The sequence below is a fragment of the Cervus elaphus genome, chromosome 5, assembly GCF_910594005.1.
Source record: "Cervus elaphus chromosome 5, mCerEla1.1, whole genome shotgun sequence".
Taxonomy (NCBI): Eukaryota; Metazoa; Chordata; class Mammalia; order Artiodactyla; family Cervidae; genus Cervus; species Cervus elaphus.
The window spans coordinates 18,912,835-18,926,208 of record NC_057819.1 but is presented as its reverse complement, the minus strand read 5'-3'; the positions used below and the strand labels follow the sequence as shown (position 1 = coordinate 18,926,208).

The 13,374-nt window shown below is 48.6% G+C and overlaps 1 protein-coding gene across 9 annotated transcripts in view; it reads left to right on the top strand.

Annotated features, from left to right (window-relative positions):
• The window catches only part of KDM2B (lysine demethylase 2B), a 115,088-nt gene that overhangs the window by 823 nt on the left and 100,891 nt on the right, over positions 1–13,374 (top strand). For 3 of the 9 annotated variants that reach the window (XM_043901909.1, XM_043901905.1, XM_043901904.1), the window contains exons 2-4: positions 1,009–1,153; positions 4,135–4,213; positions 5,583–5,629. In XM_043901909.1, the coding sequence (XP_043757844.1) occupies positions 1,141–1,153; positions 4,135–4,213; positions 5,583–5,629 (139 nt within the window). In that variant the 5' untranslated portion in view covers positions 1,009–1,140. The other 6 variants (XM_043901908.1, XM_043901907.1, XM_043901903.1 and 3 more) reach the window with 5 other exon arrangements.

Here is a 13,374-nt window from a genome sequence, read left to right as displayed (position 1 = left end):
GTTGTTTCTTGCTGCCTTTTCTTTCCTTTTCTGTATTTTGCAAGAGGACCGGAAAAAAATATAATAAATTGCATGCAAAAGGAAGCAAGCAGCTTACTCCTCCAGTCCCTTGTGAGACTGAGTCTCAGACACTTATGTGGGGAGGTGGTAGCGGGGAAAGGCGTGGAGGGGGGGTGCTCAGTGGGCTCGGGGTTCGCCCGGAATCTGGGGGGCTGCGGGGCCGGGCGCTCGGCGGTGGAGGGAGGAGGCAGGGGATGCGGGGAGTGGTGGGGGATTCTCCTAAAGAAGTGAGTGTGCGCGCGCGCTTGTGGGGAGATGAGGCAGCTGCTGGTGCGTTTTGGGGTCTCCGATGGGAGCTTTGTGGCGGGCCGTCTGCCTCTCCCCCTCCCAAGCGGCGAACCCCCCCTCTCCACCTCTTCTTCTCGCACTAGCGGTCGGTCGGCGGGGGCGACTGGGGTCTCAGCCCTTCCATTTCAGCTTTCCAGCTTACCCGGTAGCTCGGGGGGCGGCTCCAGGCTTAGAAATGCCGCCGGCCCCCGGTTCCGGCTTCCCGGCTCTGCCGCCGCGGCCGCCAGGGCTGCTGTTACCGCCGAGCCGGGCGCTGCGGCGGCTCCTCCCGGGGCCTACAAATGCCCCGCCAGCCCGTGCGCGGAGCCCCCCTCGCGGGTTACATAACCAGGCTCCCGGTCGAGTGGGCAAAACTCAACACCTCTCGGGGGTGGGGGGCTGGAAGCAAGGGGAGAGTCCCCCAGAAATCCCTTCCACGGCCTCCAAAGATGCAGGAGGGGAGTGCCCTGTATAGGGCGCAGCCTGACCCTGGGGGGTGCGGGTCCCTCTCCTTATCCCGATTTTCAGCATCTTTGGCTTCTGCGCAAAGTTGCTCCGGTCCCAAAGGTGGGGTGCAGGGGGGCACGAGGCTCCTGCACCTGTTCGAGCTGGGCCCAGGGTGAGAGGCGACCCCCAGTTCCCCCAATAATGTCCCGGGCTCTCCGGTTTGGGTCCCCGCAGCGCCCGATTGACCGCCAGAGATACGACGAGAACGAGGACTTGTCGGACGTGGAGGAGATCGTCAGCGCCCGCGGCTTCAGCCTGGAGGAAAAGCTGCGCAGCCAGCTGTACCAGGGGGATTTCGTGCACGCCATGGAGGGCAAAGGTGAGGCGCCCCCTCCTCGGGCTGTCCTCCGCGGCGAGGCCCGAGCGCACGTGGGGAGGGAGCTGCCGGTGGCTGGGTTCGTATTTCGCGCCCGCGTCCCCCATTCCAGGGGATCCGGTGACGAAACGAGGCCGAGCACTGGGGGGGGTGGGGTGGGGTGGCGAGGGAGGAGGGCAGGCGGGAGCCGGGGCCGGCCGTGGGCCTAGGCCCGGCCCGCGCCCACCACCAGCCCCAGGGTGGGCAGAGCCAGGGGCCCGGCGGACTGAGGGACCTGGGGACCGACGGGTGGACCGAGGGAGGGCGGGTGCGCCGCGTTCTACCCCTCCCGGAGCCGGCCCAGCTCCTTGCGCTGCACTTAGTGCGGCTGACGGGCTGCAGCGGGCCAGGGTCACCCCAGGGCCATTGGGGTGAGGGCCCCCCAGGCCTGAAGCCTCCCTAACCCCGTGCCATTTCGGACCCTGCCAGTTGGGATCTGGAGCTGGGGACGGCCCGGGTCACTTAGTGACATCTTCTCAGGCCTGGGGTCTACTGCACCCCATCACCTCGTGGGCTTTGCCAGACGGGAGCAGGGTGGGTGAGCCCGGAGTTGTTGACTGGCCCCCAGTGAAGCCCGAGGCCTCTAGTCCTGCAGCCCTGACGCTTTGAAGTGGGGACTGCCGGTAAAGGGGTTATCCCCCCTCCGGCTTCAGGCTTCCTCCTGGCAGTTGGAGGTGAAGACTTGGGGAACCCTCCTGGGAAACAGGGTCTCTTCCCAAGTCTGAGGCCTTGAGAGCTCTGTCCCTCTTGTGAGCCCTGCCAGTTTAGAGAAGTTGGAGAAGCCTGGGGATGGGGGTTGGCAATGTCACCCCAACCTGAGACCTTTGGGGCCTGACTTTCAGCCTGACCCTGGTACTGGCAAGGTGTCTGGGGGGTGTCTTCCAGACCTTTAAGTGATGCTCTGACTTGGGTCTAAGGCCTGCAAGGCCCCTGGTTGGGCCCATGGGATTGGGGTTTTGGATTTGTTTCTGCCTGCTTACTTGTCTCTCTCTGCCCTTCTGTGATTTAAGTTCATTTTTGCCTCTCAGTTATTTGGGTTTCCCTTTATATTAACGTTTCTATTTTGTTGATCCCCCATCCCCCTTGGAAAACCCTCCAGTCCCTCAGTGAGCTGATAACAGGGGAAGAGCCTCCCCCCGCCTCCAGGTTCTGGTTGAGTGACTGGGGCTGTGGGGTTAGCCCCTAGGAGAGACAGGGCCTGGCTCTGCATTTTTGAAGTTTCTCTTTTGTGTCCATTGCTTCCTGGAGTGCCTGGGTTGGGGTGGTAGGGGGTAGTTGTAGGGGAAAGGAGGAAGAAATTTCTTCCAGCCTGCCAGGTCTTAAAGAGCACTGCACGCAGAGGCTGGATAGTTCAGGGGTCTAGTCCCAACTACATTTAAATTTCCTTAGCACAAATGGGATTTTAATTCCTCTCCTTCCCCATTTTTCTTGAGTCGTTTGGCATATTTTAGGAGAAAACAGTATGCAACTCTTCCTGGTCATTGGTGAGGAATTCTCTGCCCAGGATCTCATGTTTTCTCAGGCTCATTTGAGGAAGTTGAAGCTGACCCTGGGGCTGGACTTTGGGTGTGTGTGTATTGGGGAGGAAGGTGGTAGTGGGGGGAGGTTTCCAGAAAGGGTGATTCCTTAAATCTACTGTCCAGGCTCCTTTCAAAGAAGAGGACTCTAGGGTTGTTGGTTGTTAATTCAGATCTTGCCCCAAAACTCGAGGGAGGAGCTGAGAAACAGAAGGAGCCCTTAGCCTGGATTCAAAATAGAAGCTTCTTAAACTTCTCTGCCTTTAAATCCTTAGGAATCCCCATTCACTAGGAGCCCCTGGGGATCTGAGCTGCTAAGGTCAGGGCTTTCCTCAGCTCTGGTTTTGTTCTCTCTCCTCTGAGCAGAGTTGCCTTGGCCTCACCGCCCCTGCAACCCCCTAAGCTGTCCTAGTGAACTGTTTCTCTGGGGCAGGGGTTTCAGTGCCCTGAGATCCCATCTGTCTCCCTTCTGACCGGCCAGGGCGGGCTTGTGTCTTTGTGAATTGCTTTAGTTACCTGAGGGGTTGGGGGGTGTGAGTATTTGTCTCCGCCTCCCTCATCTCCACATTTAGGGATAAGGTTGAGTGAGCTCCCCTACTTTTGGAACTCAGGAGGATGGAAACTAAGGCTTCCTTCATTCTCTGGGGCATTCTGTAAGGATGTTGGGGTCTCCACTAGACAAGCATCCATCAGACAGAAAACTAAGTGGTGAATTTTCTTTGGGCCTCACTCTGTCCCCTTCATACAGCCTTCACCTGGGCAGCATCCTTCTGGGTTATCCAGCTGAAGCAAGTGTTGTGATGGCTGCAACAGAATTTCACTATTAAGACAACAAAGCTGTGCCCAGTTCCCTAGTTATTTTGGCACCAAATACACAGTTTCCAGGGAAACCGGCTTTTCCCCCCCTCCCCTTCACTACGCAGGATATTACAATAAGATCTTCCCTGATGCTCAGCTACAATGAGAACCCTCCTCCCAGCCTCCTCTATGGGGCTTCAGATCCTCCCAGGTGGCATTATTCAGTTCTGCAGTTCCTTTACTTTCAGAGCTCAGCCTGGGATGCGTTTTCTCCATCCGTCCTTCTTTCGCAGTGAGAGCTGGGGCTCTTTCTGTTTGGGGCTCTTTCCTGAGCTTCCTTCCCCAACCCTCGCAGCCCTTGGGCTGTTCGTTGACAAGTTCTGACCCGTGGGGCATGCAGGGAATGACTGAGTAGGCAGAGGAGCCAAGAGTTGGCATAGCTTCTCTTGGGCTTTGCCTCATCCATTTCCTTGTCATTTTCTAGGGATCTCTTGTTCTTTGAGCTGGTGCCTGCATCTCATATAACCCCTGCCCCTTCCTCCATCAATGTTCTTCCCCTAACTGATGGATCATGGTTCATTTCCTCCTTCGTGACTTAACCAACCTGATTTAATTCCCGTCTCCAAACAGATTTCAACTATGAATATGTGCAGAGAGAAGCTCTCAGAGTTCCCCTGGTATTTCGAGAAAAGGATGGCCTGGGAATTAAGTAAGTTGCTGAAATGAATTGCTTCTTCCCCTGTCTCCTTCCCTCACACAGTTTATAGGTTGGGATGCATTTCTTCTACTCTTTCCCCTACCTTTCGTCACTGAGCAGGATTTTTCTTTGTTATTTGGGGGTTGCACCTCCTTGTTCAACACCTGAAAGAGGGGGGAAAATATCTCCAACGATGGGTCTGGAATTTCAGAGAATTTGGATGGAGAGGTCAACGGTGTGGACTTTCCTTCCTGATCCATCCCACTTACACGCAGTTACTTCCTAAAGGGAAACTGAAGCAGTGCCTAAGCTGAGAAGGGATTAGCCAGCCTTTGGGCAGAGAGGCAGAATGCCTACATGCCTGTTTCTACTCAGACTCCCACTGTATGGGAAACTGGTCCTTTTCTTTGGAGGGCATGTTCCTTTTTTTCTTTTTGGCCCTGCCTCTGGCATACAGTTTCTTAGTTCCCCGACCGGGGATCAAACCTGTGCCCCCTGCAGTGGAAGTGTGGTATCCTAGCCACCGGACCACTGGGGAAGTCCTTGGAGGGGATGTCAGAACACTAGGTCCTGTCTCCTCTTTCCGCTGGTGCCCCAGCACCTGCCTCCCCACAGTGGCTTGTTTGGTTTACATTCTCTTTGGAAATCTGTCAGAGCTCCAGGTGGGGGAGAGATCCTGGAGGAAGCCTGGAAGAACAGGTTTCTGCCCCTGGGGCAGGGGTTGGAGGAGGTTGAGGGTGTCCTCGTCACAGCCTGCCTCCTTCCACAAGCAAATACTGCCAGATTTGCTCAAGAGTCTCATTCCTATGAATAGAAATGAAACCTTTGGCATCACTGACAATAGTGAACATCATCACTGCCACAGTAGCCAGGGTCACCAAATCCTTGCAATCGATGTGATGTGGTTTTTTTTTTTCCCTCTAAACTTAAAGAGGTTCCTCCCACCTTCCATACAACACCTTATGGAAAGTATTTTCTAAAAGTGGAGCCACAGAGAGAGCTAGCCACTCTAAAAGAAAGCAGAGGTTTGAATGCCCAACTCTGGTGCTTACCTTGACAGCACACTCAGTCTTCCCGGGAAAAGTGGGTGGGGGGACAGTGAGTCCCATCCTCTTCTCTGTAGCAGTGTTGAATTTCGGTGTTGGGGAGAGTGGGGTTTGATTTGCCTGTTGAGTTGAGAAAACTGCTCACTTGTTCCGGGGTGGCCCTCCCTCCAGGCACCAACTCATCACTACCCTTTTGCTGAGTTATCTCATTGTGGGTTCTCAGCCGGAGACCTAGAGAACTCTCTTAGAAAAATGGCCTCCCCCTGCCCCCATTGTGAGATCTAACCCTATTGTTTCTGGCTTCCCACCAAATGTCTGCGTTCCTCTTTTTCCAGGATGCCTGACCCTGATTTCACAGTCCGAGATGTCAAACTCCTAGTGGGTAAGTTGCTGTTTGCATGTATGGCGGAGATGCTGCAGTTGGGGATGGGGGGCCCGGGGAGCAAGGCTGGTACCACCTGCCCATTTGGATATTTAACTGCCTCTGAAAAGAAAGTCCTCATGGGAGGAGGCAGGAGCAGGTGTGAGCTGCAACCGTCTCACTCTGGAGAACAGGTTGGATTGCAGAGCCGTAAGAAGCTGTATTAGAGGGTGTTTACCAGTGCAGTTTTATGAGGCCGGTTTGGACCCCAGCCTCCAGCTTGAGTGTCAGCAAGGCAATCTTAGATCTCTCCTGGTGTTTGTGGGTTGCTGGGTAAACATTGGGTGCTGTGTGACCCCTGAAAGACTTTGAGAACTTCCAAGGGGGAGGGATTACTCTTTCCTACTTCCTCTGGGTTCCAGACAGGTCTAGGGCGGGGCTTGGCCCTGGACACCTGTAGAACTCGGCTGATCACTGAGTGTCCCGGACTCTTGACCAGGTAGTGGGTGGCCTTTCACATTTTACAGGAAGTTTTTCGATACATCCATTCTTTCCAGAAGTGTTTCTCAAGTAACTCGTACATGGTAGGCGAATTCAGAGCTGTGAATAGGACAGACAAGAGCCCTGTCCTCTTGGTTGGAGTGACAGGCAAAGAAGAAGTAAACCATTTTTAAAAATTTATATCTTTTCAGAAGGTGATGGGGCTATGAAGAAATAAAGCAGCGTAATGGGATGGAGGTTGTTGGAGCTATGTTTATTTTAGATGGAGGTATTCAGGGAGGGCCTCTGGGTGGAGGCGATGAGGACATTTGGACAGAGACCTGACTGATGAGAAACTAACTGTAGGGAAGAACATTCTAGATGGAGGGATAAACAAGGGCAGAAGGCGGGGGAAGAATGGGAGGAGTGAGGAGAGGTGGGAAAGGCCTCAGGGCCAGGCCCACAGAGGGCCCTCTAGGCCCTGGTGGGGAACCTGGGTTTGTCTCCTGGTATAATCGGGAGGCCCTTGGGGGATTTTAAAGTGTGGTGAGGGAGTAGCATTGTGATCTGATTATTTTCTTGGGAGGGGGAATTAAAAACATTTTTAAAATTGAGAAATTTCATATACCATAAAATTCACCATTTAACCATTTTAAAGCGTGCAGTTCAGTGGTTCTCTCTCTCTTTTTTTTTTGGCTGCATCCCAGGGCTTGTGGGATCTTGTTCCCTGACCAGGGATTGAACCCTGGCTGCAGCCGTGAAAGCGCTAAGTGCTAACTGCTGGACAGCCAGGGATTTCCACAGTGGTTCTTCATATATTTACAGTGTTATGTAATCGTTAACCACTAATTCCAGAACATTTTCATCACCCCCAAAGTAAACTCTGTACCTCCCAATTCCCCTTTTCCTCCATCCCCTGACAACCACTAATCCACTTTTTTGCTTCTGTGGGTTTGTCTCTTCTGGACATTTCGTATAAGTGGAATCATAATATGTGGTCCTTTGTATGTGGCTTCTTTGATTTGGCCTCATGTTTTTGAGGTTCATCCGTGTAGTAACATGTCTCAGTATTTCTTTTTATGGATGAATAGCATCCCATTATATGAATAGACCACATTTTGTTTACCCATAAGTCAGTTGATAGACATTTTGGTTGTTTCTGCTTCTTGGCTTTTGTGAATAATGATACTATGACTATTCATGTACAAATGTTAGTGTGAACAGACATTTTCACTTCTTCAGGGTAGATCCGTAGGAGGGGAATTGTTGGGTCATGAGGTAACTACATTTAATCTCCAGAGGAACTGCCAGACTGTTTTCTAAAGTAGCTGCACCCTTTTTTTTTTTTTTTCAGCTGTGCCGTTTTAAATTCCCATTAGTAACATACAAAGGTTCTAATTTCTTTGCCTTCCTTGCCCACTCTTGTTATTGTCTTTTTGATGCTAACCATCCTGGTGAGTGTGAAGTGATGTGATCTAAGTTCTATCAAAGCTGACTCTGGTGGCCGTGTGGAGGATGCAGGCAGCTGACCAGGGGGTGTGCAGATGATCCAGCTTGAGTTATTGACCTAGAGGTGTGTTAATGCAGGAAAGAAGACTAGGACTTCTCTGGTGGTCCATTGGCTAAGAATCTGCCTTCTGCCTTCCACTGAAAAAGGCGCAGACTCAATCCCTGATCAGGGAACGTGCCTGCAGCCAAAAAAAAAAAAAAAAGGAGAGAGGACCAGTTGGTTATGAGGAGATAGTGCTGTTGACAGAAGGATCTCAGTTAATTGATGAGGGTTTGCTCAGGAGAGATTTTTTTTTAAGCTGGATTCTAGAAACACTGAAGGAAGTGGATGTCAGAGCGGAAGGAGGCAACCTTCCAGCAGTGAGCAGAAGATGGGGCGATGGACCCCATAAGTCGAGTCTTGGCATAGGTCACTCTCGCTGATGCCTCTGCCCAGCCCCAGCCTTTGTTGTTGGGGCTCAGCTCTGCTTTTTGACTGAGTCCTTTGGGGCAAGCTACTTCACCTGCTTAAGCCTCACTTTCCTCAGCTGTGAAATGGACCTAATCGCAGCATCTGCCTCGAATAAGGATCCTATAAGAAAATGAATGAATGCTTAGCTGACTGACTGGGGCGAGGGTGGGGGGGTCTCAATAAATGGTCCCTATTATTATTCTAATGGAAGGATGTGAATCTGATGAGGTTATCTTTATGGACAAGGATTAAAACCAGATTCTCAAATCTGGGGTTCAGGCATCAACATTAAAGCCTGAGTAATGTTGCTCTTTGCCCTTTTGAAAAATTTCCAAGCCCTCCGTGAAAGTGAAAGTCACTCAGTTGTGTCCGACTCTTTGAGACCCCAAGGACTATACAGTCCATGGAATTCTCCAGGCCAGAATACTGGAGTGGTTAGCCTTTCCCTTCTCCAGGGGATCTTTCTAACCCAGGGATCGAACCCAGGTTTCCCACATTGCAGGCAGATTCTTTATCGTCTGAGCCACCAGGGAAGCCCAAGAATACTGAAGTGGGTAGCCCATCCTTTTTCCAGGGGAATCTTCCCCACCCAGAAATTGAACTGGGGTCTCCTGCATTGCAGGTGGATTCTTTACCAACTGACCTATGTGGGAAGCCCTCTGTAGTTTTGTTATTAGTTCTGGTTGTATGTAGGCTGCCTCTTCTTTCTGAGCCTCATTCTTCTCATCGTGAGAGCAGGATTCAGTTTCCTTCCCAGCTCTCAAAAAGCTTAGTATGGCAAAGAAAGTGGGAATGGTGGGACCTCTCTGGTCGTCCAGTGGTTAAGATTCCATAGTCCTGATGCTGGAGACATGGGTTCGATCCCTGATCAGGGAACTAAGATCCTGCATGCTGCACGATGTAGCCAAAAAAAGGGGGGTGGGGAAGGGGAGAAGAGTTATACCTGCAGCTCATGTCTCTGGTGATGACTGAATGGACTGGAGAACATGAAGGTGCTTTGTAGAAGTCCGGAAGCTCTGACGCTGTGAGGGATGCCTGCGATGGCAGTTGGCAGGGGGTATGATAATGCCCATTTTAGTCTCTGGGAATGCACGCAGGCTTCTGGAGAGTGGCGATGGGGAACATTTGTCACAGTGACATAAGGGACAAATGTAATTCAATCTGCCCTAAGCAAAACAGAATTCAGTGGTTTACGTAATAAGTTCAGGATGTGACCTTAGGCATAGCTAGATCTAGATGCTCCAAGAAGATCTCAAGGACTCAGTTCTTATTTTTTCATTTCTGCTTCCCTTTTTTTTTTTGTTTCCTCTTTCTGCTTCACTCTCTGGCAAGTTTCTCCCCATGTGGCAAGAAAAATGGGGAGCACAACCCCACACCCAGAGCTGCTGGTGGGGTCCGCCCAAGCAGAACCATGTGAACTGAGAGGGGAAGGAGTGACTTCCCAGGGTTGCTGGTGACATAACCAGGCCCCTAACACAAATGGAAGGTTTTTGTTTGTTTGTTTTTGGTTGTGCTGCTTGCGGGATATTAGTTGCCCAACCAGAGATTGAACCCTGGTCCTCTGCAGTGAGAGCGTGGAGTCTTAACCACTAGACTGCCAGGGAATTCCCACAACTGGGAGTTCTGCTATGGAGGGCAGAGTAGAGGGGTAGCCGGACCATCCCCTTTGAGTTCGTGGGCCATCTCAGCCTGTCTTCCAGCCACTTGCCCCCTCCCCAGGCCCTGTCTCTTGGGAGAAGCGGGTTGGTGCATGACCAGCTCTCAGGTCACAACTTGGGGCTCCAGACTCTTCTCTAATCTCCTGAGATTGGGCTTTTTTTCCCCTGAGCCCTGTTTCTCTGCCCATTGGGAAGACAGGCACCTAGCCTCTGTTTATAGTTCCTTACCTCTAAAGAACAGAAATAAAAAGTGGCACTTTTCATTTCTTTGGCACTGTATGCTTAAAATAGAAGCTTTTTATTGAAGTCTAATATACATATAGAGAAGTCCACAGTAGTTTAAATTTGTGTGACTTGAACAATTGAACCTGCCTGCCTGCGAAGTCATTTCAGACTCTGTGTGACCCTATGGACTGTAGCCCATCAGGTTCCTCTGTCCATGGGGATTCTCCAGGCAAGAATACTGGAGTGGGTTGCTATGCCCTCCGCCAGGAGATCTTCCTGACCCAGGGATCGAACTCGCATCTCTTATGTCTCCTGCATTGGCAGGTGGGTTCTTTACCACTAGTGCCATGGAACCCCAGGATCAACCCCTCTTGAATTCCCGTCCAGGCTTTCCCTCCGCTGTTTTCCTGACTTCTAATAGTGTAGATGAATTTTGCCTCTTCTTATACTTTATGTTAGTAAAATCATACAGGGTGTCTGTCCTCTTGATTTTGACTTCTTTCATTCAACTTTGTGTTTACAGGATTCACCCAATTTGTTGTGTGCAGTTGTAGATGGCTTAGTTTCATTGCTGTATGGTTTTCCATTTATGTGATTATTTCCCAGTTGGTTTATTCATTCTGTTAGTGGGCACCTGGGTGACTGCCAGGCTAAGGCTGTGTGCGTGATGCTGCCATGAACATTCTAGGCATGACTGGTGAGCAAACGGGTACATTTCCATTGGGCATATACTTAAGAGCAGAATTGCTTGGGTCAGAGAGTTAGCATGTATGTTCAGTTTTAGTAAACACTGTCCAATAATTATCTAGAGGGATTGTTCTGGTTCTGCTGGCTCCACAACCTCACCAAGAGTTGGCATGTTCATCGTTTTCATTGTAGTCATGCCTCCATGCTGATGGGAGTATCGTTCTATTTCACTGTGTTTCAGTTGGTGTTTTTCTAGTGACTCATGAAACTGAGCTCGGTCTCATTACATGTATTGGTTATTTGGAGATCTTTGGGAACTGATTGATCAAGTCTTTTTTCCATTATTGTAAAGACTATCTCTTATTTAAAAACATTTTTTTTTTTTTATTCAAGGGTAGTTGATTTACAATGTCATGTTTGTCATGTGTGCGGCAAAGTGATTCTGTTATTGAATATAGTTCCCTATGCTGGACAACAGGGGTGCTTGTTTATCTATATATAGTGTGTATCTATTAATCCCAAATTCCTCATTTATCCCTCCCCTCACCTTACCCTTTGGTAAGCATAAGATTGTTTTCTGTGTCTGTGAGTCTGTTTCTGTTTTATAAATAAAAAAGTTCATTTGTATCATTTTTTTTTAGATTCTACATGTAAGTGATATCATATACTATTTGTCTTTGTCTGACTTACTTCATTTAGCATAATAATAGGTCCATTCATGTTGCTCCCAGTGGCAGTATTTCATTCTTTTTTTATGATTGAGTAATATTCCTGTTGCATATATGTGTGTGTGTGTGTGTGTGTGTGTGTATACACCATACCTTTATCCATTCATCTATTGCTTTTGTGTCTTAGCTTTTATAAATAGTGCTGCTCTGAACATTGGGGTGCATGTATATTTTCTTTTTTTTTTTTTGCATGTATATTTTCTAAATAGAATTTTTTTTTTCTGGATATATGTCCAGGAGTGGGATTGCTGGATCATATGGTAACTCTATTTTTTGTTTTTTAAGGAACTCTATACCATTCTCCACAGTGGTTGCACCAATTTCCATTCCCACCCACAGTGTAGGAGGATTCCGTTTTCTCCACATCCTCTCTAGCATTTATTACTTGTAGACTTTTTGGTGTTGGCCATTCTGACTGGTGTGGGGTGATACCTCATTGTAGTTTTGATGTGAATTTCTCTCATAATTAGCAACATTGAGCATCTTTTCATGTGCCTGTTGCCATCTGTATGTCTTTGAAGAAAGGTCTATTTAGGTCTTCGCTCATTTTTAGATTGGGTTGTTTGTTTTTCTGTTACTGAGTTGTATGAACTGTATATTTTGGAAATTAAGCCCTTGCCGGTTGCATCATTGGTGAATATTTTCTCCCAGTCTGTAAGTTGTCTTTTCATTTTATTTATGATAAAGATTGTCTCTTGTTGATTGTGAGGTGTATCAGCTTGCTATGGCCAAATATAGCAAAGTACCACAGAATGGGTGACTTAAACAACAGAAATTAATTTTCTCATAATTCTGGAGTTGGAAGTCCAAGATCAAGGTGTCATCAGGGTTGGTTTCTTTGAAGGTCTCCCTCCTTGGCTTCTGGATGGCTGTTTTCTCCCTTTGTCTTCAGATGGTCTTCCCTCTGTATGTATCTGTGTGCTAATCTCCTTCTCTTATGAGAACACCAGTCTTACTGGAGTAGGGGCCACCCTCTCAGTTGGTTAAAAAATCCATCTGCTTGTAGGAGACCTGGGTTCCATTCCTGGGTCAGGAAGATCCCCCAGAGAAGGAAATGGCAACCTACTCCAGTATTCTTGCCTGGGAAATCCCATGGAAACAGGAGCATGGCAGCTACAGTCCATAGGGTTGCAAAGAGTTGGATGTGACTGAGTGATTAAACCACCACCAAAGACCCCATTTTAAACTTAATATCCTCTTTAAAGACTTTCTCTCCAAATATGGTTACATATTGAGTTACTGGGGGTTAGAACTTCAACATATAAATTTTAGGGGACACAATTCAGCTGACAATATAAAGGTTCTTTCTGTATTCTGGATGTTAGTTAGTCTCCTACTTTGTGGGTTGCTTGTCATCCTCTTAAAGATGTCTTGGAGGGGACATATGTGTACCTATGGCTGATTCATGCTGATGTATGGCAGAAACCAACAAAATGTTGTAAAGCAATTATCCTTCAATTAAAAATAAATTTAAAAAAGAGATGTCTTTGAATGAACAGGCAGTTTTAATTTTAACATAGACCATTTAGCTCTTCCTAGTCCATTAGTTCACATTGTGTCTTTTTCAAATTAAGAAAATTTTGCATAGTGCAAGGTCACGAAGATATTCATATGTTTTTCTGCAAAAGTTTTATTGTTTCAACTCTTACATGTAGTCCACCTGGAGTTGATTTTTGTGTTTGGGTATGAAATGGGGTCAAGATCTTTTTTTTTCCCCCTATATAGATATCCAGTTGATCTAGACCATTATTGAAAAATCACTCTTTTCTTCATGGCACTGAATCAGGTTACTTTATTGGGAAACAAGTGACTGCATTTGTCTGAATCTGTTTGATGCTCTAACCTGTGTCCTCCACTCTCAGGATCGCTGTTCTGGATAGTTCATGTAAGAACACGGGGATATTTTCACATCTATGGTTTAGAAGATGGGGGGATAGGGAGACTGGGGAAGAGATTTCTTGTTGTCTCTGAAGATGCTTTAAACCCCTTGAGAACCTGTACCCAGAAAGTGCAGGGTCTTCACTCCTT